The sequence below is a fragment of the Arvicanthis niloticus genome, chromosome X (genome assembly GCF_011762505.2).
Source record: "Arvicanthis niloticus isolate mArvNil1 chromosome X, mArvNil1.pat.X, whole genome shotgun sequence".
NCBI classification, from domain to species: Eukaryota; Metazoa; Chordata; class Mammalia; order Rodentia; family Muridae; genus Arvicanthis; species Arvicanthis niloticus.
In genome coordinates this window covers 53,964,146-53,990,936 of record NC_047679.1, presented here as the reverse complement: position 1 = coordinate 53,990,936, position 26,791 = coordinate 53,964,146, and the positions used below count along the sequence as shown (strand labels likewise).

Below are 26,791 nucleotides of genomic sequence, written 5' to 3'. Positions count from 1 at the left end.
GACAACATGCCTTCTGGAAACACATCCAGCCCCTGAGACTTATGGTTCTAGAAGAGTTAAAGGTGAATAGGGTGGAGGTATGTAGTTTAGTGCAGAGAGCACACGTGGGATACACTGATAGGACTTTTGGAACAGCTTCCTTCTGGTGCTCTCACCAAAGTGGGTTTCTTGATCCTCCCCCAGAGCTCATTTGTGGTAGCATCATTTATGAAGAAGCATGTGTCATGTGGGAAGAGCTCAAGATGATTTCCAAGGATGGTGAGGGGAGCACTTTATTTGCAAAGAATAAACCATTAATTTACACAAACTTACATCCCTGTTTATATACATTATATATATATATAGTTTATATACACAGTATCTCACACAGGATGCTGATTCCCCAAAGCAGCATTAGGCCTGCTCCAGGCCATTCTCCCCTTATCCTCATCAGCTGGAAGCTTTTTGAATAAAGAAATGACACACCTCACCCTCTCCTGGAGAGAGCCCTGAAATGAATGAAGAAAACAAATCAGGTTCTGTAGTAGGCATGGCCCAGGGAGAGCACACAGGCAAGGGTGGAACCTCAGGCCTCACTAGGGAGGACTAAAAACTGGCTCAGAGCCTTAGAGCTTCTCGTCCAGAGGCAGGAGGTGTGCAAATATCTTGGGGGGACTGTGTGTGGGGAGGCAAGTTCTGATGGAGACTGTAGCCACACTCCCTGCCTTGCCAGGCTCCTGAAGGGAGATAAGAACTTCTAGCTTTGAGTCTGTGGGTGTATGAAAGAGGAGGCCCCATAGGACAGGCTGCTCTGCCTCCTTCTACTGCTGAATCTGGAGGTGGGGGGCCTGCACACTGTCTTAGGTGGGCCAGTTTCCTTCTCTGGACATCAATTACATATGAGTAACAGGATGGGATGTAGGTTGGGCTGTATTCCCTCTAAAAGCCTTTCTAGGTCAAAGATTTCTCTATATCTGTTTGCATCCACTAGAAGATGCATAAAATGCAAGCACTCACATGAGGACCAAAGCCCTTGTTTGTCTCTAGGGTCCTTAGCCTTTTCTTACTAAACTGCAGAGATTAGGCTCAGGATGGATAAAGGGGCAACTAAGGCAAATGATACATCTTCTAGGGAGCCAGTAGCCAAACAACATCCAGCAGGTACAATTTTATGCCAGCTTGGCTTTTGAAGCTCAAGCAGCTGGTAGAGGCTCCTGCCATGCAATTTTCCTTCTAACATGTCATCTGCTTACACAAACATGTCCCCATCCCATTCTCTATGCTAACCTTGGGAAAACTTTATACCACAACAATTCCAAACTGTAAATCTATATCCCTATTCTCCTATCAGTAAATGCTTCATTACTTTGCCAGTGACCACAGCACAGCAGGCTCCATACTCTCCATTTACTTCCCTCAGCCCTCTTCATCTGGGGCTCCTTGAGAGGGTTCAGAATGAAGAAAGGGTAGGGAAGTCTGCTTCTCCTATGATCTCCATGCACAGAGCATATAATGGGGTTGGCATGTCCTGCAGGGCACAGTTAGGCAACTTCCTTTATTTCCTTTAGAATGGTCCTCTTAGCTTTTCCCTCTGTTCTTGAGAGGGCAACCTCTCAACATCATCAACATGAGGAAGATGTTCTGGCAACATCGAGGTCTTTGTAATATTGTCAGGAGGAGAGAAAGGGTCACACTTAACCCCAAGAAGCAGACTGGCTCCCAGAACTAGTATCTAGGGTCAGGAATGGAAGACAGAAGACCTTGCCCCACATAGCAGCTCCTTGTGTGATAGCTGCTGCTTTTGTCCAATGGGTGAAAGGTCATGAAGGCTACCAGTTCTATGGGTCCCAGAGCTTAACTCAGGGTTAGAAAACACCCAAAACTTCTTCCACAGAGCTGATGGCAGCCAAGAGAATAGGCAGTACCATAGCAATAAAAATTGAGCAGTGCTAGGTTTCTCCCCAGGACTCCACAATGATGTCAGTTCCAAGTGATCGCTTCTAATTTTTCTCTCTGGACCCGAATTCCACACAGTGCTCTGTGTGGTAAGAGACTAGCTTGGGAGTGATACCTCACTAAAAGGTAAGGTTTGTGTGACTTATGGGTTAGTGCTTAGTGAATGCACTTTCTCTTCTAGCCTTACCTACACAATGGTAACTGTGATAATTCTCTGCCCCATCTTCTTTAAAGGAAATTAAGAGGAAGCAACCTTCAAACACTAAGAAGAGGATCTGTTAGTTCTTGCTACCACTGCTGACTGTTCAAGGCCTCTAGGATCAGATGCATGTCTAAAATTGACCTCATTCCTGGTTGTAAGGCTGTCATTAGCATTAGATAAAGGTGCCCTGGCCTACCACTTCTTGCCCCGACCCTTGAAGGACCAAGGAATGTGGTCCTTCAACTTGGAAATGGAGCTACAGCTGAAAAATCAGTACCTGATATTCTTGAAGAATTTCAGGGATGTATCCCCCATCTCTTCAAAAAGAAATACACTTCAGGAGCAAAAGAAACAGGCTAGAGAAGGTTGACCCTTCCAGCTTTGGGCTATGCCTGGTACCCTAAAGCTAGGCAATTGGAGAGAAGGCTCATGAATCAAGCATATGACCATGCAGGAAAACTGGTGGAAGTGCCTTTGGACCTGAAGTAGGTATCAGAATCCTGCCCAATAGCCAGACAGATGGTTTCTCTTGAGCCTGGCTCTAGGAGAGTGGCACAGAAAGACTGGGCTCATTGGCCATCACATGCTATTCTTTCAGATAAGACCTTGGGTTTTAACAAACATGGACAGCATTTCCTGTTCTATCCCCACTTCCCCCGCCTCTCTCTGGGAAAGTTAGAAAAGCCATGCTTTGCTGATGCCCAAGGGAGTCTAGGGTTTGGGAATTCTGACATCTATTGTGGCAGGCAACTGTTGAGTGACACCTATATTCAAACTCTAAGGGATTTTTTTGGAGGTTATCCAGTTTAACCATCTGTTCCCAGACACACTTTGATTAGAATTAGATGAGTAATAATTGTATTGCCTAATCAATGGAAAATTCTTTGTGACCAGGCAATTTAAAGAATATACTGTGAAGCACCTGTCTCAATCAGAGGTAGGCACTGTGGAGAAAGAAGATATAATTTCTAGTCAGTCTGGGGAGGGTGACAGGTGGGAAGACTCCAGGTAGTTTTCCGAGAGCAGAACATAGCTGTAAACACAGTGAAACATGCATGGCCCTGAATATAGAGTCAGCTTCTTATATAGGCAGGCTTGTGGCCATTCCTGCAATCATTCCAAGGAAAAGCAAAGTTCCCAGCTCTGGAGTCCAGCAAGCTGCCACAGAATACCTCTCGGCCTGAGTGGGAAGTTCTCTTTGATCCTCTAGTAGGTTATAGTGCAATCCAACAAGAATGCCTCTTCTGCCAAGGATACCTACTTGGCAGGTTATTGCCCAGGTCTTTACCACAAGGACTTGCCTTCTTCTGACCTGACCCTCTCCTTAAGTTGCAACTTAATGTCAGCCCCAGCCAGGAGCGAAGCTGCCCCCCATCACCCCTAGAATCTGGAGTGCACCTTTGCTTTTTGTGGCCTACTGTCTTGTATCCTCATTTTAGTGCAACAAATGATATATCTGATGAGGGACCTAGGGATTGAGGAGTCACCATAAGCCAGTCGGCAGGGAGCCTAAGAAGGTTCTGCTTCTTGAAAATCCTGGGGCTCCATCCACTGTCCTGGCAACTCAAGGTCATTCTGGGAAGTCATGTAGGCCTTGTCATCCTGGAGTCACTGGGGAATAAATAGCATGGGGCATTTCTCCCTGTGGCTGCAATGCCAATATACCTCATTCCACACACAGCAGCAGTTAGAGGTTTTGGGAGTCCTGGCTCCCAAACCTGGGGCAGGGGCATGGGCCAGGGTGGAATGGGAGAATCTAGGATGCAGGGGCTTCGCCCAGCCTGATGGCACCAAAGAAGGTGGTGTGCTTGCTCATATTGATAGAGATGTCAGCATGCACCATCTTCACTGCAATTTTCTGCCTGGCCTTGAGGAGGCACACGCCTGCAGTATAGCAAGTGTTGTAGTTGGTCTTCCCTGTCTCGATGCTGCGGGTGCACTGCAGGAAGGGCTTCTCATCCACCACCACCTCGTAGCTGGCAAAGTCAGTGAAGTTGATGTAGTACACCTGGGTGAGAGGCAACGAGAAGGGATTGGGGGAGAGAGGAAAAAGAGGGTGGGGCCCTCCCCTGGTGAGCAGATAAAATCTCCTCAGATGAGCTGCCAGTATACCTTGTGCAGAGGCAGTGCCACCCAAAAGTGTGCCTGTTGGTTGGCAGGAACAGCAGGGTGACAGGATCACACTGCCCTTCCCCTACTCCACAAGTTCAGAGGGCTGAGTGAACCTTTCTTAAAGACTTGCCTAAGGCTGAGAACAGCCTTATGTGCCATTTCCCTGGCTCCACTCCATAACCCTGGCACGAAGCAGTGCTGCACTCTCCTTAGGTGCTTAATCAATGCTCCGGACACACCAACTTCCCCACACTAAAGACAGCTTAGGAACACACTTAGAAATCTCTGGTGCCCCAGGGAGGTCGCTGTACTGACTTCCCATTTCTGCAGGCTGTGAACAGGAGCGTCCTAAGCTTACGGTGTCCTCTTCTGTCCTGCAGGCCTCTCCCTGACTCAGCACAGCTTGGCCCTCTCTCTTGCTGAATGAAGAAGCAGATCCTGAGAGATGGGGTGCTGGCCTATACAAATGAGACAGTGGATGTGAATCCTAGGCGCCTAACTCTATTCTGTGGCCAGGAGGAAGTATGAGGCCTGGCCTCACTGAGACTTTCTTAGCTCATGTGGCTCACTCACTCCTAATCCTCTCCTGAGTCCAGACATTTAATCTCCATCCTTCGTTACCTTCTGCCAGCACATCCCACCCTCGGCTCCGACTTCTTCCCACTACTAAATGGAATTTAGTCCGCAGGATATTGGGGTTATGCTCACATGACCCATAGGAATGGGAACTGTCCTTCATTTGATGCCTCAAATCACTTCATAAAAGTGACTCCACAGGTTCTTTGATAGGAAGCAGCATATTTAAATGGCACAGCATCTCTTGGCTCAGGACCCTCTGTGTGCCAGACGGGTACTGCTTAACCCAACTTCTCTAGTCACTTTTTCTTGAGAGCCATTTGTCAGTTTCATAGTCCTTCTGTTTATCTGCCTGTTTGCTGCCTGACTCCTGGAAACCCTGACCTCAAGGCCTATTACTAGTAGCTTTGAGAGCCCGAGCCCGGATGGAGGCACGCAATGAGGGATGGAAATGAATGGCCACTGGCAGACCTGTGGGGAATGGGCCCAGGGCAGGAGAAAGACAAAAGTGGAGGGGAGAAAGGTCTGGGAGAATGACAGCAAGGAGGTGACAACAACAGAAACAGAGAGAAACAAATGGGAGAAAGAGGAAGGAAAGAGTCAGAAATCTTCTTGAGGTAGAGAGAAGGTTCACAGGATCCCTGTTCATTATTACACCATGCTAGCTAGGGGAGGGGGTCTCTGCAGCTCTGGAACTTAGTCTTAAAACCTTAGAGTAAGGTCAGGTCCATCTGTGGAACCAAACAACTCAGAGGGGAAGTGGGGGCCTGGGGCCCTGTAAGAGGGGATCAGAGAGCAGGGTGTGGGAGAGGCCTCTTTACAGTTTTTCAGTGATTTTTTTTCTAGGGGGAAAATGAAATGGGTTCCTTGGTCTTTCCTCCCTTCAACTCCCTCCCAGTGTGAAATCGGCCACCCCTTTCCCCAGCACTGCAGGAAGTTAGCCACTGGATGCCTTTGGCTTGCTTCACAGTGCCCCTAGGTGGCCTGCACCATATCTGCACCCTGGATATAAGAAGAGTTAGGCCTAAGACCGTACTCACTTCTACCTGACTATAGATGAAGTAGGTGCCGTCCACCAGTACCTCCAGCTCCCCACTGCGGGGATGTAGCTTAAACACCTTGGGGTTCATAGTGATGCGAGACCAGTCATTGAGCACTCCACCTGAAAGATCTCAGTATGAGAGAAGGGCAGTCACTCAGTACATGTCAAAATAATCTGGGCAACAGAAATAAATACCAAGTAATAACCCCCCCTTCCCCACCAACCCTATCTAACACCAATGAGCACAAAAGTTTCAAGGGCCAAGATTTTAAAAGAACATTTGAAAGCAGGAAAGTTGTGCTGTTTGTAAAGTGGCTTCTAGGCTTGCCCCTAGGGGGCCTAGGGATCTGCACATCAGTCTTTGTCCTTGCATTCTCGACCATTCCATCAATAAGGCTCTTTACCTTCTAGCTGGAATCTGAGGTGGAGATGGTGAAAGGGGAGAGTAGCCACATGGCCATATTTTTTTGTTGTTGTTATGGTGACTGCACAGGCAAAATCCAGACACTGAGTGGCAGGCTAAGTCTTAGTATTCAATTTCACTTTGCTAGCAATATCACCCGAATTCCTCTCTTGTCTCAGAGGCTCCTGTGTTTGTGTCTCTTCTTAATAGATTCTTTTCTATGGCTCCTCCACACCCACTCTTTTCTGGGAAGCCTCCCGAGGGCCCCAGGAAACCAGTTAATCAAACAATCCATCTGTCTGGAGAACTAGATGGTGGTAATTCAGTATCAGGGGTGATCACACTCAGACTCCAAGGCAGCTGGGGATAGTGACCGCCAGTAACCAGGCCCCAGTACTGGGGGATAGCCTGCCAGGTTTCAGTAGACTGAATGTGCCTAGGAGTTGAGGCACCCTTGGCAAAGCATTTGTTTCATATCCTTAATTCAGTTGAGGACACAAGCATGAGATGATGGAGAACTATTTTTCCTCCCAGCTTGCAGATAGAAAGATGTTTCTTCCTACCCTAAGAAGAGGTAAACTAAGTTCACAGAGTCATTTTCTCTCAGCCATTTGTTCTTCACACAAAAGATTATGCTTTAAACATCCATTCTTGGCCAGTCTCAGAAGGTCTACCTCTCTGATGCATAGTGGAAAAGAAGGCCATCCGAGTCCTGGCTCCAGTACTTCTCTGAACTGCTCTGCCCAGTGTCCTCTCACTGTGACCTTGCTCCTCATGTCTGCTGGTCAGCAGAAACTACTACTGGGAATTTGCTTGCAGGGACTGGAAATTATCTCACTCTGTTATGGTAGTGGGGGGCAAAATGAACAGCTTTTGCATAGAATGATCACTAAAGCCACCACTTAGATATCCAAACAAATCTATTTCCTGTCTGACCATGTTCTTCCAGGAAGGATTGTGATTATGGCCCACCCAGGACCCTGGGTCCCACATGCTTGGCCTCCTACAGGGCTGCTAGTGTTTTCCTCTTCCTCTACTCCTACATGTACTTGGGAGGCTATTAGACTGGGTTTTCAAGTGACAGTCAAGGGAGTAGCTAACTCCAATGATGAGAGGAACTCAGCACAGATACTTCAGGACTGTCTGTGCTCTTAGAAGCTGTCCCCAAGTAGAGGTTTTGTAACCTTCATTTACTGTTTCTGCCCATAGCCCCTCCCTTCCACTCCAAGTTCTGTAAGTAGCTGGTATGTTGGCTGGCTTGCTGCTTTCCAAGACTCCTGGGGGTTCATGCATTTTAGGCTTTGGGCACCCTGGAGACTGGACATTATTTCAAAGAGCTGTTCTTTAATGAATGTTCATGTCTCTTTGGGGGAAGAAAATGAACCTAATCACTCAGTGGAGTGTACACACACATCACTGAAGCAGCATAGCACAGTTCGGAGAGCTAGAAAGATATGGTTTTGAATCTCAGCTCCTAACTTAACTACAAAATCTTGGGCTAGTTAAATTAAGTTCTCTAAGCTTTAGTTTCTGTGGTTGTAAAAAAAGGAGCATTGCAATACCTACCTCACAGAGTGGTTGTGAAGGTTAAATAAAAAGACAAACCATTTGGGAATTCTAAAGTACCATGCACACATAAGGCAGTATGGTTTACTTTGGTATTTCTAGTCTCTTTTGGGACTTTGTCTCCCTATCTCATAAATGAAGGTATAACATCAAATCAGCTTTTCTAAGTCCCATTAACATGTTTTTGCTTTTGATAGACACTAATGTCTCTTACTTCCTAGACACTAACATGTCCCCTTCTCTGGGAGAAGCACTCTCTCCAGCCATTCTCTGTATAGAGCAATCAGACAAAATAATTTATTTAATATAGTTCTAACTTCCTTAGTTTGCACTATGAAAGTGTTTATTAAATTACATATATTTCCATGGTGACTGATATAACCATCAAGTCAGCCTCCACAGATAAGGTTCCCAAGTTCTTTTCAGATCCCCACATTAGTGGATTCTAAACACAACTTAGAGGCTGAGTATGTAGTGCAAAGGTAGTATGTTTGGTTAGCATTCACGAGGCCCTGGGTTGGCCCCCTTATACTGCAAAAACAAAATTAAATACAATTTGGGTGTAGCATCTGGTCTTGGTGCAAGCAGTTACTTAAGACAACCAGTAGAGGGCAGGACGGAGTAGGAAATGCCCTATCCTTCAATGCCAAGGATATTCAGTGACTTGGGAGGAGCTAGGCTGGCTGATTATTTGGAGGCTGGGAATGAAGGAAGGGAGGAAGTCTTAGTAGGGAGAGAGACTACTTTGATTCTTACCATTTTTGACTTGAATTGCTGACCCTTGGCCCTGCAGATGCACCACAGCAGGCTGAGAAGATGAGAAGAAGAGAGTCACTGTAATGGCTGCTTGCCGTGTCCTGCAGTCCTGTGTTTTTTACCTCTGGCTTCTAGACTCTTTGTATCCCAATTCTGGTCCCTCCTCCTCTGTCTCGGGATATTAGTAGCTATATTTCTCCTAAAACATAGTAAGACTATAGTTCTACCACTTCTTCACCATGTGACCTTCAGCCAAATGTGATGCCTCTGAGCTTTATTTCTCCCAATTGTGAAGTGGGAATTATACAAATCTCTGTTGGCCACTTCCACAGGGCAAGATTTAATAAGGTAGTGAATATAAAATTGCCCACAACATATAAGGACTGTGAAACTCTGTAGATTTATCATTGTGGCCAACTAAGCGTAGCGAGGCTAGTTGCTGGGAAGGGATGATATGAGGCTGTGTAGTAAAACCTGCCAAAAGACACAGATTGGGAAACTCAAGGACCAGGAAGGAACCTATAAGGCTATTAAGGGGGAAGCCCAGGCTGTCCTCAGCCTACAGCTAGTTGGCTGCTTTTCATGGACATACAAACTCTCAGCTTCAGATTCTAGGCAGTTTGAATGCCATTAGGCATCTGGGGTGGCTTGGAAGTCAGAGGCCTAGGCATATAGACCTGACAGGTAGGTTATTTCTATGGACTATTGGATCTGGCTGTAGTGACCCTCTGTCACTCATGAAATAAGTAAAATGGTCAAGGCAAGACTGTGTTCCCTTAGCTAAAAGCACATCCTTGGGGTGAAACTTTTCAATTCATAGACCTTGGCAATGACTGCCAGTGAAAACCTCAGAACTTCCAGGGTGACAGAAAATAAAGCCTCTGGGAATTTCATAGGCAGAGGACTTCAAGGTGACGCCAAGCCTGAGGCCATCCCTCCTCCCCTGGAAGACAATAATCTCCAGCCAACCTGGTTTTCCCGAGTTCCAGTTTTATCAGCGGCACCTGCAAAATAGGATGGGGCAGTCAGAGCACTGTACTCTTTTCTACTTTCCTTTCCCATTTCAGCCGCCAGGGCTTCATAGCCTCGATTCCACAGCCAGCCATGGAGGAATTTCCTTCTCTAGGTCTTACAGCTGGAAGGAGTCACAGTACAACATGGGGCTGCCAATGGGAGAGAGCATCCCCTCCTTCCCATTCCTGTCCCGACAGACCTTCATCTTCAGAGCGTCTAGATTCCAGCAGGGAAGTTGGCCTCTGGCCAATATTGGCCCAAGGCAAACCCTATTGAGCACCCAAAGGAGAGGAGAGAGAGACTGTGTGTGTCACTGTATGTCCTCAACACAATGGCACTTGCTATTCTAGCTCTTTGTTCTCTTCTTACCGATTTCACAAGGGCCACTGTCATTTATAAAGATCTTGTTTCTTTAAGTGTGTCTCTTTGACTCTAGGAAATAAACTCTATGAGAACAGGGACCACTTAGCAATATATCTCTTTGTACATAGAAATTGTTCAATTAATAGTTGTGGAATGATTGGATTTAAAAAAAAAAAAAAACTTTTATCTCTTGTGGCCATGGTAACACTGCTGAGCCTGTTTGCATTACAAGTAAAAGAATCTGAATCCTGCTGCTGAATTCTTAGACCCGGAGAAATCAGGTTTAAGAAAACCTCAAGATACAGGAGGGGAGCTGGAGAAAAATGTAACAAGTAGCATGAGTTCAGGCAGTCTTCCTCCTGTCAAGTCTAATTAGGCAGGTTTGGATCTGCAGCTATACCTGTTGCATGCCCTGCTGGGCTCCAGGAGAAAGATGCAAAGGGATGGAATGGCATTTGAATGATCAGCATGATTATTTAAGAGTCTAGTGTGAGAAGCATTTGGCTTAGGGACAGGGAGGTCTTGGTGTCTGGTTTTGTTAGACACAGCTTGAGTGATTCATAAATTTCTAACCACTCGACTAGAAGGGGCTATTTGACTACACCATAGGAAAGGAGGCTCAAAGTACATGGGAAGAAACTATAACAGGGTTGCCATTTTGTCCAGTCCCCAACATTCCTCCCACAAGCTATTTCCATGCAAATGGAAAAAACCATAGAGTCATGTGGTACTCTATGCTGGAAATCAGAGTAAGCCAAATCTATAACTATAGGAACTCCAGTGAATGGCTGGGACCTCTTTTTCATACCTCTGTTTTTGGCTCATATGATCTTATTGGCTAACTATATGGAGAACTAGAGCCAAAGATGGAATGTGATGGAAGGGTTGGCGTGGGGCAAGAACAGATGGCCTGTCTGGCACAGCTTGAACCCAGCAAGACTTAGAGCAGGCCAGACCCTATCGGAGCTTGTTCAGTTCCTACCTCTACACTGGACTAGGGATTTCCTTCTGTACACTGCCACTGTTTGAAACTTCCCTGAAGATCACCTGTTCTTACTCTATAAAAGTACTGACAAGTTTTCTAAAGGGTGGGAGACAGAAGAACTCACCAGAAGGTCCTTGGAGGCCAGGGGGTCCTTGAGGACCAGGAGGGCCAGGAGGGCCAGGTGGTCCCATAACAGTTGTTCCTGGAATCCCAGGAATTCCTGGAATCCCTGGAGGTCCTTGGGGTCCTGGAGGTCCTGGAGGTCCTGGGGGGCCATTGGGCCCAGGTGGCCCTGCCTTCTTTCCTAAAACACAGGATTCAGTATTACATTTGAAGCTATTAATTGTCAAGAGAGTACAGGCAGGAGTGTACTTTCAGGGAGTTCTAGAGACTTCAATGACACAAGCTTTTGCTAAATATCTGGACATGCTTATCCCTTTTCTGTACTATATTTCCAAATAGATTAGAGGACACAGAAATAAACAGTTCTCAAGGAGCCCAAGATAGTAGGGGAAAAGTTCTAAGATATTAGGAGTGCCACATTAATGAGGTAGACCAAATGCTGAAACAGGTCAGGCAAGACTTCAAAAAAGGAGGTTCTGATCTGAGTCTAAAGGACTATTAGAATCTCAGACTTAGGGGTCACTTTATGGTTCTTTTAAAAGTTTGATTATCATTGATAAGTGCAGGACTTCATTTAGCTGTTCAGTTGCACGGACTTGATATTATTAACAAAAGGCTAATGGAAGTCTGATCCCAGGAACACCATCAGCTCCAGGAAGATTTGTCAGGAGTCAGATGTACAGGAGATGGGGATGGATATGGGGCAACATTGGCTGAAAAGAGGATCAGGAAGGAGTTTTGGAAATGGAGGTGGAGAGAGGGGGTAAGAAACTGAAGATATTAAGAAATAACAGAAAAGAAGGAATCTCAGGCAGAGAGACCTGATAAGGAGGCTGAAGGCTCTGCTTTCTCAGCTGACCTCTCTAAACTCTATTTTTAAACTGAGAACGGAAATTCTGCAAACTCTTGGTTACATGTTCCAGTGTTGATTACCTCTCACTGCTCACGGTTAGGAAGTTCTTTGGTATATTTAACTGAAACCCCTCCTGTGGCCGTTTGAAGTTTTATTTTATTCTTTGTGTAGCTACAGAAGAGTAGGTACCACCATATACACAAAACCTCACATACTCCAAGTTATTAGGTTACCTATCAATTTCTATCATTGCAGGCCAAATAATCCACCTTCCCAGAGATTTTCTTTAGAGGCTGTATTCTCAAATGCATGGTTTATCCAGTCTACCAACCTTTCCCCCGTTCTCTCTGTCTTTCCAGAACAATCTCAGCCCTCCCATTTCATTTTCTTGTCCTTCTAACAGTTCCTCTAAGCTGTAGTCATGGTAAGTGAATCATAACTGTTCCTCCTAATAGACTTGTTCTTTTTGGAGCAGAGTCACCAAAGGACTGTAGGTGGTCATGGGTAGGCTTCTTGCTCTTCTTTCTCCTATCTTAGAATTTTAATGGGAGTCCTAGGATTGGAAATCTTTTACAATGCCTTCTCCTGAGACAGTTTCTCAATTTCAAATATAAATTTCTTTACCTTTTGTCTTAGGGTTTCTACAATAAAGCACCATGACCAAAAACAACTTGGGAAAGAAGGTGCAGTTTTGTTTGTTTGTTTTGTTTTGTTTCTCTGTTTGCTTATATATACTGAGTCACAGTCCTTTGAGGGAAGCCAAAGTAGCAACTCAAGGCAGGAACCTGGAGGTAGGAAGCAAAGCAGAGATTACAGAGAAACACTGCTTACTGGCTTGCTCCCCATGGCTTGTTCAGCCTGCTTTCTTATACAACCATCTGTCCAGGGGTGTCACCACCCACCCACCATGAATGGGCCTACCCACACCAATCACTGATCAAGAAAATGCCCTACAGAGTTGCCTACTGACAATCAGTTGGAGGCATTTTCTCAATTGAGGTTCTGCTTCTCAAATAACTCTAACTTGTGTCAAGCTGAGAAACAAACAAATGAAACTTCTAAATCATCATCATCATCATCATCATCATCATCATCATCAACAACAACAACAACAACAATAACACAATAACAACCAGGTCATCTTCCCTTTAAACACTTTCTTACTGGCTTCAACAACTCATTCCTCAGATATTTTAGTTTAGAGAATTCTGTCCTGATTTATCAGGCCCCCCTTTAAGAATGATGCTTCACCCAGAGGCCTTGAACCAGGCCAATCACTCACTGCAATGATCGTTTGCAAGAAAAGCTGTTTGGGTAAAAGGGTGGACTGTGAGATACAATGGAGAGATGTTTGTTTGTTTTCTTTTGGGGAGAGGTTACAAGGACAGAGGGTGGATATGGAGGGGCAGGAGATGGGTGGGATTAGGATGAATGATGTGAAATTCACAAAGAGTCAATTAAAAAATTAAAAATAGAAAAAAAGAATAATTCCTTATATCTAAAAAAACCCACCAACAAACCAAGAAAGGCCCATAAGAGGCCAGCTATCCACATCTAAGCACATGCTCCCTTGGAATGGAACAGTGGGTCAGAATGGGACCTCTTTTTCAGAGAAGGAAGAAAGAGTAGTCCTGAGAACATTTCTCCAAGAGGACCTAAAGACTTAGAGGCCCTGAGCTTAGCAGTTAAGATTGGATCTGCCCAGTTTCTAGATCTAGCCAATTTTAAGATGCTGAATAGGAAAACCATCTCCTTTTGAATTTGTGTAGCTTCCAAATCAGGCTTATTCAGCACCCAAATTTCAGTTCTAGTTAGTGTAGTGGAAATAACACAGGATCTGGACTCTGGAGATAAGGATGTAAACCCCAGTCCTTCCACACAGGCACTCTGAACCCAAGAACAAGGAGCTTGGCCTTAGTGCTTTAGTCTCTTCTTGAGACTGAGGTTCCATAAGAAAGACTGAGCTAATGTCAGGTGGGAAAACTTCCCAAGCCTGGATGGGAAGTGTGTGCCTCCCTCCTTATTTTCCAGTTGGAGGAGACAAAGAAGTTGACACATAGACATAGATGGAGTAGACATAGAAGTTGGCTGTGCTGGGTTACAGCATTTCCAGGCTTCACAGAGATTTTCCAGCTAGAGGGTGTTCTGTGGGTAGCACAAACTTCAGCTCCAAGAATGTGTGTCCCCTGTAATTGTTTAATGTAATTTTAGAAGAATTACATCCAGAGCCTCCTCCAGTCCAAGACAATAATGGTTGCAGTGTAAACAGAGAGTGATCCCTTATGAAAATGTTAGAAGGCATCTGAGAAAAAGCCCGTGCTGAAATCTGTTTCTGCAGCTGGCCCTCTGCTTCTCTACACTTGCATTCCTATAGAAAGTTAGGGCCAGAGAAGGGTATGCCGAAAATGACCTCTGGACCAAAAGATTGAATTCTGTCTTTAGATTCCCTAACTTTGACAGAATACTTCATGATACAAAAGCCTAGAGATGTTTGTACTGAGAAAGTAACCCTGTGCAGTCTTAGATAAAAGAATAATCACATCATTTCAAAGCCAAATCTCATCAAAGAAGCATTTCCCTAACCCTTTCAGCTAAGTTCTAAGTGTTGAAAGAACAATGGAAAGCAAGTGAGTAAAGGGAGGTGGGGGGTGTAAGGGGAAGAGAGAGGGAGAGAGTTATTTGAGTAGCAAAATTCCATTAAAGGATAAAAATTAAGTGAACAATCCAATTTCCCTCTTCAAGTATGTGCCTATTCACTGTGTCCAAGGAAACCCATATTAATTGGCTTCTAAATCACTTTTAAATAAAGTAGATGGTTAAGGCTTGTATACATTTTCTTCCCAATAATGTTCCATATATAAGGTAGCAATGCTAGGCAATGATGTGAGCTATAATTTCTATCTTGAAGGAATGCAACAAGAGTCAAGAACCCAATACTTGAAACGAAATTTTACTTCTTTAAAAGATGAAGCATCCTGGGGTAAGCACCCAGGAAACAGCAGAAGGATTCTGCACTCACTCTAGCTCTCTGGTGTTTACTAACTTTGCTCAATTCAGGTCTTCAGAAGGCTAGGCATTTCCCCAGCTTTTCTTTTTCAGTAGGAACATGAGTTTGACATGCACTAAGGGTACCTGAAGCAATAGAGTACCCTAGTGCTCAGAGGATTGCCAGGCTACCTCTGTAGTTAGCCTTTTTATGCAGTTAGGAATGCTCTAGAACGCTCCATAAATCTAAACAGACAAAAATCACTTAAAGTACTTTTTTATATTTACTTATTTTATTTTAGTTGTCTAAGTGTTTTCCTTGCATGTATGTGTGAATGTACATTACACACATGCCTGTTGTCTAAGGAAGACAGAAGGCACTGGCTCCGTCCCCCTCCCCCCCAGAATTAGAGTTACAGATGGTTGTGAGCCATCAAGGAGATGCTGGGAACCACACCCAAGTCCATTATAAGAGCAATGAGAACTCTTAACAGTAGAGCTATCTCTGTAACCCTGGTAAAGAATTTTAAGGTCGATAATCTAAGCTACTTGTAAGGCTTAGGAGGGCAGATCACTAAATTCAAGGTCAGCCTGAGCTACAGAGTCAGTTCAAGGCCAGCCTGGCAATGAAGTGAGATCAAGTCTCCTTCAAAGAAAGTAAAAAGAGGGCGAGTAATACAGTCCAGTAATAGAGTACCTGACTAGTACATGTAAAGCCCTGGGTTAAATTCCCAGTATCATATAGACAAAGGAAAAAAGGAAGAATTTCTAAAGGAAAACTCACTAGTTTCACATTATCTCTGTCTTCCTTTAATGTCAGAACCCAGAAGCAGACAGGTACATAAACTGATTTCACAGTTGATTTTTTTTTTGTGTGTAAAGGGTGAATTTTATTTGCCTAGTCCTTACAAACTGCTTTCTCTTTGAATTCTCTTTTTTAGGCAAGCCAGCCAGCAGGCAAGCACTTCATGTGCCCTTGGCAAGTCCCTTGTGAAGTACAAAGTGGACTTAAGAAACTAAGGACAGCATAGTGAATAGCTCCAACTAGCATCTACTTTAAAACAGGACAGGAGCAGAGTAACACGGTGGCATAGATTGTTATTTTTATCACAGAGCAAATGATGTTGAATTCTCAGAGCAAGAGGTATCATCTTTGATCATCTGGGAAATTGAATAAAGACAGCTTTTAGGTCAATGTATTGATGATACCTTTTCATAGGTAGTGTTTCTTTTCTCTATATGCAGTCTTAAGTCTTCTTCATTCATCCCTGAAAACTGATCTGATAAAGAAGGAGGAAAGAAGAAAAAAGAAGGCAGTGGACAGAGTAAGAGAAGGAAATAAATATGAACTGGAAACAGAGATGTTAAAGGAATACAAAAGAAGAACCACAATACGGGCTTGGCGTAGAATGCAGGGGTAGAGCTTCTGCCTAATATTCTTAGGGCAAAAGTCCTGGGTTTTATCCCCAGTGCAAGAAGAAGAGGATGATACAAGGAACAAATAAATACATGAACAAACAAGCAAATAATTCAACAAGGACAACTTGTATATGTTGCTAGAGTCAATTCTATCTTCCGTGCCTTGTTGCTGAAAAACTAATTCTTGTTCTTAAAAATAAAGCGCAACACTCATGTAAATGATTGTGTAAAGTAATGGACAATCAATGTTGAAAGAAATTAATGCAAAATCCTATCTCATTCATTTTTCTAATTAAAAAAGACTACAATTTAATAAAATCATGAAGCTCAACTTACCCTTTTTCTTGTTTTTAACAGGACCTATTAGAGATAAAAGATGGAAGATTAAGTTAGTAGAACATTTTTAAAAAGATTATTCTCTAAAAAGCCACTAAGAGGCAACCTCAAGGCACTGCAAATTTAGGGGAGCCCATAGTTATGGGCCAGATTTTAGCCAAGGTATCTACCACCCAACTATTAAATTCTTCTGTTTGCTGATTATAGAGATTACAAAAAGTAGATGGAGTCTTCCCTTGAGAAATAACAACTCTTCCCACTTTAGTCAGGAGGGAGAAGGGTATTCCTCTGTAGAGATGAAGTGCCCAGAAACGCACAGCTCAACAACCTCAGGACGGCAGTCCTTTAATTCTGCAGGTCCTAAGGTTGCAGAGTCATGCATCCAGGTGAAACCACGATGCAAAGTTTCAGTTCAGGATACTAGAAGAGAAAAGGCAATGTTCTTATAGAAGGAGCAGAGCAGCAGTAGTTTCCTTCTTAGCCACTTTCTTGTTGTGATTTAACTGCTTAGTTATTAGAACCATGCAGTCCTCATACATTCATGTGGGGCCACATGCACTCCCACAGTTTACCATAACTTAATAGGTGCTCTAAAGGAAATACCAACAGTTTCATCTGTAGTAGAATCAGAAGTGTCTTCTCATGTATTCTTTTTAAAGAAAGCCATTTTAATCAATCGAACTCATTTTTATTCAAGGAGACTCAGGCTTTTTCTTTCTTTGGATGAATCTAATGTTCCTTAGACACAGGTACTTAAATTCTGTTCCAAACTGCCACAAAGCCAATCTAGTCTAGCTCTAATCCACCGACAATGTCCTTAGGCGAATTTCTGTACTCTACAGTTTGCATCATGCTTCTGTGTATTATCTAACTTGATTCTTGTAAAAGTCTAGAAGGGTTTTCACCTATGAAATCAGGTTTCATAAGAAACTAATAGAGTCACTAACCTGGAAGATCTCCAGTGTGGCCCCAGAGCAAATATGTCCCTTTAAAAAAAAACCAAAGTCTGTTTAGATTTCCCTCAAAAAGAAATGTGCAGCAGCAGGAATTGTGTGAAGTGTGCAGAAGATGTTTCAGGTTCAGTGGAGCGATTGAAGATCTCTTTTATACCCTCCTCCTTTTCCTCACACCTTTCCCTCCTCGTCTGTTGTCATCTTTATTCGTGCTCTGGTTTTTTTTTTTTGAAATAGTGTTTAAATGTGTAGTCTAGGTTGGTCTTGAACTGCAATCTACCTGCCTCAGTCTCCTGAGAGCTGAGGCATAGGCATGAGGCATACCTGGCTCCTTTATTGATTTTTTTGGTGTCCTGGTTAGCTTTAATTTTCCTTTTATTGGATATTTTCTTTATTTACATTTCAACGGTTATCCCCTTTCCCGATTTCCCCTCTGGAAACCCCCTATTCCATCCCCCCTCCCTGTCTCTATGAGAGTTCTCCCCCCCACCCACTCCCACCTTCCAGCCCTGGCCTTCCCTTAAGCATTCTTGATGGCTACCACTGAGTAAGAAACAATAACATAACCAGAGAAGCACTTTGTTCTTGAATAAGATAGCTGTTTAAGGAAGGGTTTACACAGAAAGGGCGCAGCCCCACCAGCTAGCTACCAACTGGCCAGTTACTCCAGCCTCATAAGCAAGAGCAGTAGGGTCATAGCTGCTACAGCTGCCCTGCCCTTACAGCCAAGGCCGCATATCCCTGCTCTACTTTTTTCAGCTAGTTTAGGGGATAGAGCTATTGTATTAGATTCCGAGGCAATACAGGACATCATCAGTCAGCTGGTCTTTTCTGAGCATCCCCATAGAAGGTAGCACAGTAAATAGTGCCAGAACACTATCATCATAGAACTTACAAGTTGGATAGGAAAATACTAAATGAGGGGTGTTAGTTTCCAAACCTGGGACAAATGGTCATAGTGCCCATTTAACATATCAAATGGAACCTGGCTACCAGGTTCTCCCTGGATCCCTTAGTCCCTACCTGTTACAGGACCTTCCTGGCTGGCATACCCTACCCCGCTCCCTACTCTGAACTCTAGTTAAGGTGCCTGGGCTGCTCTTCCCTATATAATCCAGACATTTTCGTTACCAGTTGTTTTTGTACCTTTGATCCTAGCTGCTGCATCTGGCTAGACTCTCTCCCCTCTGTCCCTTTCTCTACATGGTCCAGCTCAGAGTCATGTACACTCTCCCAGAAGTCCCTGCCTCCACCTACACTCTCCCCTTTATCTACAGTAAACTTTCTCCTATACCATACCTAGGAACAACAATATTTCCTTTCCTTTCCTTTCCTTTCCTTTTCTTTTTCCAATTCAAGGGACTCAGGAGTCATGCTTGCTAGTTGAGTTGAGGAATACAACATGTAAAACCAGGTTGACCTTAAACACACAAGTAAGCAATAAAAGGGAAAGGGGATAAATTTCATTTGTTTGTTTGTGTTTGTTTGTTTTTGGACAGAATGTCTTACTATGCAACCCTGTTTTGCCTGGAATTCACTTGTGTCCCAGAGTGGCCTAGAACTCAGAACTCAGAGCAATCCTCTTTTTTCACCACTTCCCTGCTCCCCAAGTGTTGGGATTTACAATCATGTGCCACACTGCACCTGACTTGGGAAAGAGAATTTTAAAAACCTGGTTTCTACTATAAATCTTGCCAAGAATCTATAGTTGGGGAGCTCATAGACTCCATAGGTGAACCTACCTACTATTTGTTTTCCTAAATAGATATAGTATCACACTGCTCTCTAAATTGCTGACTCATTAACCATAGATTGGTGCTGCTTTCAGACTCCATCAGAGAAATGTCTTTGTGCAGTGGATGGTTATTGCAGAGACTAACAAGTGGTCAAAGTGCAGGAAATAAGTGTTAGTGGAATGCTCAGCCATAAACTATTGTGCTGGCTAGTGTTATGTCAATTTGACACAAGCTAAGGTCATCTGAAAGGAAGGAGTCTCAACTGAGAAAATGCCTCCATAAGACTGGGCTGTAGGCAAACCTGTAGGGCAACTTTTCAATTTGTGATTAATGGGGGAGGGGGAGGGCCCACGCCCACCCCACTCTATCCTGCGTGGTGTCATGCCTGGGATGGTGGTCCTGGGTTCTATAAGAAAGCAGGCCATGTTGATCAAGCCAGTAAGCAGCAGTCCTCTATGGCCTCAGCATCACCTCATGCCTTCAGGTACCTGCCCTGTTTGAGGTCCTGCCCCAACTTCCTTTGATGAACTGTGATGTGGAAGTGTAAGCTGAATAAACCATTTCCTTTCCATCTTTTGATCATTGTGTTTCATCACAACAATAGTAACCCTAACTAAGACAACTATCTAACATGTTTCCCCTTCCCCATAACACCCAGGGTCCATCAGAGAAGAGGACAGTGAAAAGACTGACTATAAGAGCCAGAGGTGTTTTTTGGATGTGACAGGACAGTTGACTCATGAACTCATTGCAGCTATGGTCACCCATGCAACATCTGTAGAAGACCAAGTCGGTCAACAATGCAACAGGGAGGTGTCATGGGAGTCTGTTTTCTTTAAGGGTATGGCCCCTGGTAGGTCCACTGTGTTCAAGTGCCAAGCATAAATTACACTCAGTGGGTCAGCCAAGTAATGGAAACAACCTAGATGCCCATCAACTGGTGAATGGATAATGAAACTGTGGCACATCTACACAACAAAGTGCCATTCAACTATTAAAATGAAATTATGACACTTGCAGGTAAACGAACGTTCTGGGTGAGGTAACTCAGACTCAGAAAGGCAACTGTCATGTATTTTCCTCCCTCATTTGTGGATGTTAGTTGTTGTTGCTATTTTTAGTTTTTTGTCATTTATTTATTTATTTATTTACACTCCAGATTTTATTCCCCCTTCCCAGTCTACCCTCTGACTGTTCCACATTCCATACCTCCTCCCCACCCCCTGTCTCCATGAGGATGTCCCCATCCAACCAGCCTTCTAAACTCCCTGGGGCCTCCAGTCTCTTGAGGGTTAGGTGCATCTTCTCTGACTGAACCAAGACCTGGCAGTACTCTGTTGTATGTGTTGGGGGCCTCATATCAGCTGGTGTATGCTGCCTGGTTGATGGTCGAGTGTTTGAGAGGTCTTAGGGGCCCAGGTTGAGACTGCTGGTCCTCCTACAGGGTCACCCTCCAGATTTACCTATTATGTATACATTGTTCTGTTTGTATGTACACCTGTATGCCAGAAGAGGGCGCCAGATCTCATTATAGATGGTTGTGAGCTACCATGTGGTTGCTAGATATTGGACTCAGACCTCTGGAAGAGCAGCCAATGCTCTTAACTACTGAGGTATCTTTCTGCCCTTGTTTTTGAGACAAGGTCTCTCTATGTAACTTTGGTAGGTCTAGAACTTGCTATGTAGATCTGGCTGGCCTTGAACTCACTGCCTTTGCCTGGCTGCCTTTGCCTCCTGAGTGGTAGGATTAAAAGTTTGTGCTACTATATTACACCCAATGGATATTAAGGTTTTTTTTTGTTGTTGTTGTTTTTTCGAGACAGGGTTTCTCTGTGTAGTCCTGGCTGTCCTGGAACTCACTCTGTAGACCAGGCTGGCCTTGAACTCAGAAATTCGCCTGCCTCTGCCTCCCAAGTGCTGAGATTAAAGGCGTGTGCCACCGCCGCCCGGCTGGATATTAGTTTTGAATCTTCAGATATGTGTAATTAATTGGAGTATCCATTTTTCAAATTTACTTTCAACTGATTTTTTAAAAAAATGTTTTATTAGCAAATATAAATTATGCATAATGGTTCCATTATGCCATTTTCATATATGTACATAATATATTTTGATCCATTCACTACTCCCATTACCCTGTTTTGTCTCCCTGCTACTCTTCCAAACTATATTGTTCTTTTTAATATGGAGGCATTTAATTAATGATCTTTGGTGGACATTTAGGTCTTTTTGAAGTTTTTATTATGATTATAAATTATAATTACAAACAATGCTATGTTTTCATTTTATACACTTGTCAAAAAATTTAAAGAATGTGTCATTATAAATGGTAGTATTGAATCAAAGACTATAAAAGCTTTCCTTTTATATAGCTAAATATATATGGATACTGCCCTCAGTTTTCATGCTTAAGAGGTTTTCCCTAAAGTAAAACATAGGTATCTTTGTTGTATATTTTTCTAGCTCTTTTAAGTTTTTTTTTTAAACTTGTGATTAATGTGGCAGGAATTATGTTGTACAATGCAAGATAAAAAAATTAACCACATTTTTCTTTTCCTCTAAATGACTATAACATAAAGGTCACTTAGAGAACTGATGTTTCAAATTCTGGCTTCTACTTCCTTTTTGGTCACAGAAGGGCTTCCATAGAATTTCTGCTTAGTAAGCAATTGTCATATCCCTTGTGGGTGGGTGGGGGGGGGTACATAATATTGTTGTTAGATTATATCATATTTCCTACAAGCACTAATGAGTATATCATCTCAACAATATAAGGATTCCTTTTTGTTCTAACATTGATCACTATGGCCAGCAAATTATTTTTATGAATTTCAAAATTCAGCCTCCTTAATTTTCACATGTGTCCCTTTCTCTTTGAGATCACTGTAGTTTTCCAGTTTCTAGAGAGAAAATGCTAGTGAGCTAGAGTGGTTCCATATTAGAAGTATCTAAGTAACAGAGTCCAAGTCAACAATTTCATAACTTTTAAAATAAACTGATCTGTCTTCTTAATATGCTTCAAAACCTTATTCTTCCCTAATTCAGAGTACTACCATCATCATGTGTTGCTTTCATGATAAGAAGCAACATTTCTATATCCTCCCATTCTTTCTATTTGTAACCACCATGCTTTCTACATGCAAAACCCCAGGATATATTAGAGTCGGACAGACAGCTGTAAAGTAGTAGTTCAGACTGCTTTGGTAAAGGTAAAATGGAGATGAGACAGGCTTTGCTAACGCATGCAGACAGTCTGCTTTCCTGCCATTAGGAAAAGGGTGCCTTATGATAGACCTGGGGCTAACACACAACCAAGCACAAAATATCCCTAAGGCAAGTGAGTTTCCTTCTCATTCTTCATCTGCTCCATTAGGGAACACTACACACTTTGTCTTTATTTGAGAATTAGGATCAATGAAATAAAACCAACAAGCTTGAATCCTGTATCCCACGAAATTATCCTGTTTTTAAAAAGGAGAAATAGGCTCTTTAACACATAAAAATTAAGGAAATTTATTGACAGTAGATCTACCTTTAAAGAAATGTTAGCAGAGAATGAATATGACACAGCCAGAAGTTTGGATCTACATAAAGAACAGATAAAGTAAAATAAATGAGATCTGAAGAAGTACAACACCAAGAGACATACTACATGGAAGGGGAAGTTCCACAGGCCTCACCCAGACAGAGAAATGACTGCTGAGAGGATGAGAACTAGTCCCTGCCAGGGAGGAGTCCTCTAGTTGATTAACCAAGACCAAGTGGTTAGCCCTGAAAATATGTACACACACGCAACACTCAGTTGCACTCAATGGACTTAGTAGGCTGCACTAACATATTTAAGTCTAACAAGGCCCATGCTTTTGAAAGGAGGCAAGTTAAGGAGGTACAGGGAAGGAAGAAAGGGCAGGGAGAAAATAGCATATTTAAATTTTATGTTTTAAAGCTAAAAATAATAAACTTCAGGAAGAAATATGCCTTAAACATTTTATTCTCAATTTAGTGATAATACTTTTGTTCAAAAATAATAATAGCAAATACATACTCCTTATTTATAGCTTAAGGATCTGTGGAAGAAAAGATCTCCAGGGCTGCCCATGTGAACATGGACATTGTATCCACTGGAGCACAGTAGGCTCACCAGTGGCTACACAACTGGAGACAACTCTGCTCCCTGAGCCTCTGTGAATTGCCAATAGCCTCCCAGAGAATAGGGAGCCTTATGTAGTTCTTTGCCTCCTGACTGACTGCTGACAGGCTCAGTCTTGTGCAGATCCAGCATAGGCAACTGCAGCTGCTCTGAGTTCACAACTGCAAAGACTGTGTCATGCCCAGAAGGTAGCATTTCACAGCCCTTCTCACTATCATCTGGTTCTTATAGTCTTTCTATCCTTGGGTCATGATGTTCCCTGAGACAGAAGAGGTGGTATTGTTAGGCCTGAGTACTCAACAGTCAATTACTCTCAGCTGTGAGTTTTCATTCACTGCTACTCATTATAAAAAGAAGTTTCTCTAATAAAGGCTGAGAATATCATGTGTGTATCTGTATAAATGTCACTATAAATATTTAGAAAGTGGTCTGATACCATGTTCATTTAGCAAACTCCATGAAAAAAAACAGGTTTATAGCACCAGGCATGAATTTCCTTCTGAGGAGCAGGTCTCAAATTTATCACAGAGTGGTAAGTTGTGCTTGCAACACTCATCTGCACCACTGGGCATATGTTGGTAGGTAGATGGCATTGGAGGACACAAGGTTCACATATGGCGGAAAATATTGATGAGTTTTTTTTCCTGAGCAGCCTGTATTGCATTTTTTTGACACAGTATATATTAGCCAACAGGGAGGGAACTTCCAGTTAAGTTCCAACTTGATTTGTCTAACAAATGATTTGTCATGAAACCAAGGTATGGGATGTCTTCAGCTATAGAGTTTTATTGTCTAGTTCTGGTGGGCAACCAAGAACGATGGCAACAGCCTATGTTATTATGGGCCTATACAACCTTCTTGATCATCAACTCGTAGGGAGATGTCTACATGTCTTCTTATATCCTTAGTTTTGTTCCCTACTTCCACCTCCTCCTGTCCTTTGTCCTTTACAACCCCTTCCCATTTAAACCTTACCATCACAGTAGTCTCCCCCTGTACTTTCATTTAACACGAGTTTTTACTGTTTGCCCCATTCAAGCCTCTTTCCCCCAACCCATGGCTATTATATAACCTCTTGCTCTCTGGATATTCTAAGTTAAATACAAAAATCTAAAATTTTGAAATTATGATCTACATATGAAAGGGAACATGCAGTGCTTGTCTTTCTAGGCCTTTCCCCCAGTATAATTTTTCCAGTTCCACCAATTTTCCTTTAAAAAAATCATAATTACATGTTTTAGTGTTTTACAGAGAATTCCACTGTGCAACTGTATCACAAATTTTCATTATCCCTTTATCAGTTGATAGACATATGCCTTATTTAGGGTTCCCATTGCTATAATAAAACACTATAATCAAAAGCAACTTGGGGAGGAAACAATTTATTTCAGTTTACAACTTTCAAGTCATAGTACATCACTGAGGGAAGGCAGGCACTGAAGCAAAGGCCACAGCGAATGTTGTTTACTGTTTTGTTGCTCATGTGTTGCTCAGCCTGCTTTCTTATATAACTCAGGATAATATGCTCAGGAGTTGCACTGCCCTGCCATAGAATGGGTCTACCCACATCATTGTTATTCTAGAAAATGCCCCCACAGGCTTACCCACTGGACAGTCTGCGTAGAGGCATTTTCTTCGTTGATGTTTCCTTTTCCCAAATAGCTCCTGCTTATGTCAAGTTAAAAAAACAAACAAACAAAACCCCCAAACAAAAAGCAGCCAACACATTGTTTAGGCTCATTTGTTTTCTTAGCTATTGTGAAGGTGTCATCAATATAATTGGGCAGGTAGTTCTGTTGAGAATTGAGAGTCCCTTCGGTGTATACCCAGGAATGGTCTAGTTGGGTCATGTGGTAGATCCAATTTCTAGCCTTTTTGAGGAATATAATGCTGGATTCCACAGCAGTTGTACAAGTTTACACCCCCACCAACAGTCTCCTCCATGCTACCCTCGCCAGCATCTGTTGTCTCTTATTTTTTTCTCCTACAGACCACCATAACTGGAGTGAGATAGAGTCTCAATGTGGGTTTTAATTTGCATTTACTTGGTGGTTAAAGATGTTGGCCACTTTTTAAAAAGGCTTTTAACTTAATAAAGTCCAATTTGTCAATTGTACGCCTTATTTTCTGAGCAAACAGTGCCTTATTCAGAAAGCCTGTACCTGTGGCTATGTTTTGTTGGGTACACCCTACATGTTCTAGCAATTTCAAAATTTCGGGTATTATTGAGATCCCAGATCCATTTGGAGTTTCTTTTTTATGCACAGTGAGAAATAATAGATATCACTCTCAGTTATACAAAGGTTTTACTTCCAGAGAGTCTTAATCCAAAATATCACATGAACAGTCTTTGCTTCCCTTCGAAACTTCGCAAGCCAGACCTCCATCACCTGCATTTCTCTTAGCAGCATCTTCTAAATTCCCACAACAGTTCATTAAGCTCGAGCACTCAATGGTTTTCCTAGCCTAAAGCTCCAAAATTCTCCACATTTCTCCCACAACACATTCCATGCATAAAAGCTACAGGGTCAGATCCTTCACAGCAAGAGCCTACTCTCTCTGGCACTGATTTCGAGACTAGTTTGTTTCTCTGTAGCTATGATAAGACATTGACCAAAATCAGCCTGAGAAGGAAAAGGTTTATTTGACTTACACATCTCAGTCACAGTCAGAAAGAAGAGAAGTCAGGGCAGGAATTCAAGAAAGGGAAGAGGCAGGATTGCTTACTGGCTTGTGAGATTCCCTCTCTCCAGCTAACTCCAGTTTGTATCAAGCTGACAAAACCTAACCACCATTACACATGCCGATACTAACTCAAAAACAAATGAATTTCTATTAAGTTTTAAAAATCAATTTTCTAGCTGTAGGTATTTTATTAAAATAGCATAAAATGGACTGAGATATCAACTAGGAAGAATTTATTTCTCATATGTAAGGCTGAAATAACAAAATTAATCTATTTAATCTACCTTATATTAATAAGCTAAAGAAAAAAATCAAATAGTCATCTCACTAGATGTAGAGAATATCTTCAAATAAAATTCCATACCCCTTTATGATAGAAAACTCCACCCAAAAGGAGTCAAGGACATTCCCTCAGTTTAATTAAGAAATCTATAAGAAATCCTGTATGCCACAGTGATGAGAAAACCAGATGTTATCTCCTTAGACTCCAAAACAAGTAGGATATGTCCATTCTTAACACTATAATTCAGCAATCATTCTACAAATCCTAGCTCATGTGACAAGAAAACAAATAAAATGGAAGGAATAATTAAGCCT

General features: G+C 42.7%; 1 protein-coding gene across 12 annotated transcripts in view; it reads right to left on the bottom strand.

Moving 5' to 3' along the window:
• Nucleotides 1-256: 256 nt before the first annotated feature.
• The window catches only part of Eda (ectodysplasin A), a 331,809-nt gene continuing 305,274 nt past the window's right edge, over nt 257-26,791 (bottom strand). The window contains exons 3-9 of one of the 12 annotated variants that reach the window (XM_076919125.1): nt 17,618-17,656; nt 16,671-16,694; nt 11,079-11,258; nt 9,562-9,596; nt 8,593-8,644; nt 5,872-5,987; nt 257-4,145 (exon numbers count right to left, since the gene is read on the bottom strand). In XM_076919125.1, coding sequence (XP_076775240.1) covers nt 3,894-4,145; nt 5,872-5,987; nt 8,593-8,644; nt 9,562-9,596; nt 11,079-11,258; nt 16,671-16,694; nt 17,618-17,656 — 698 coding nt within the window. In that variant the 3' untranslated portion in view covers nt 257-3,893. The other 11 variants (XM_076919127.1, XM_034485693.2, XM_034485694.2 and 8 more) reach the window with 11 other exon arrangements.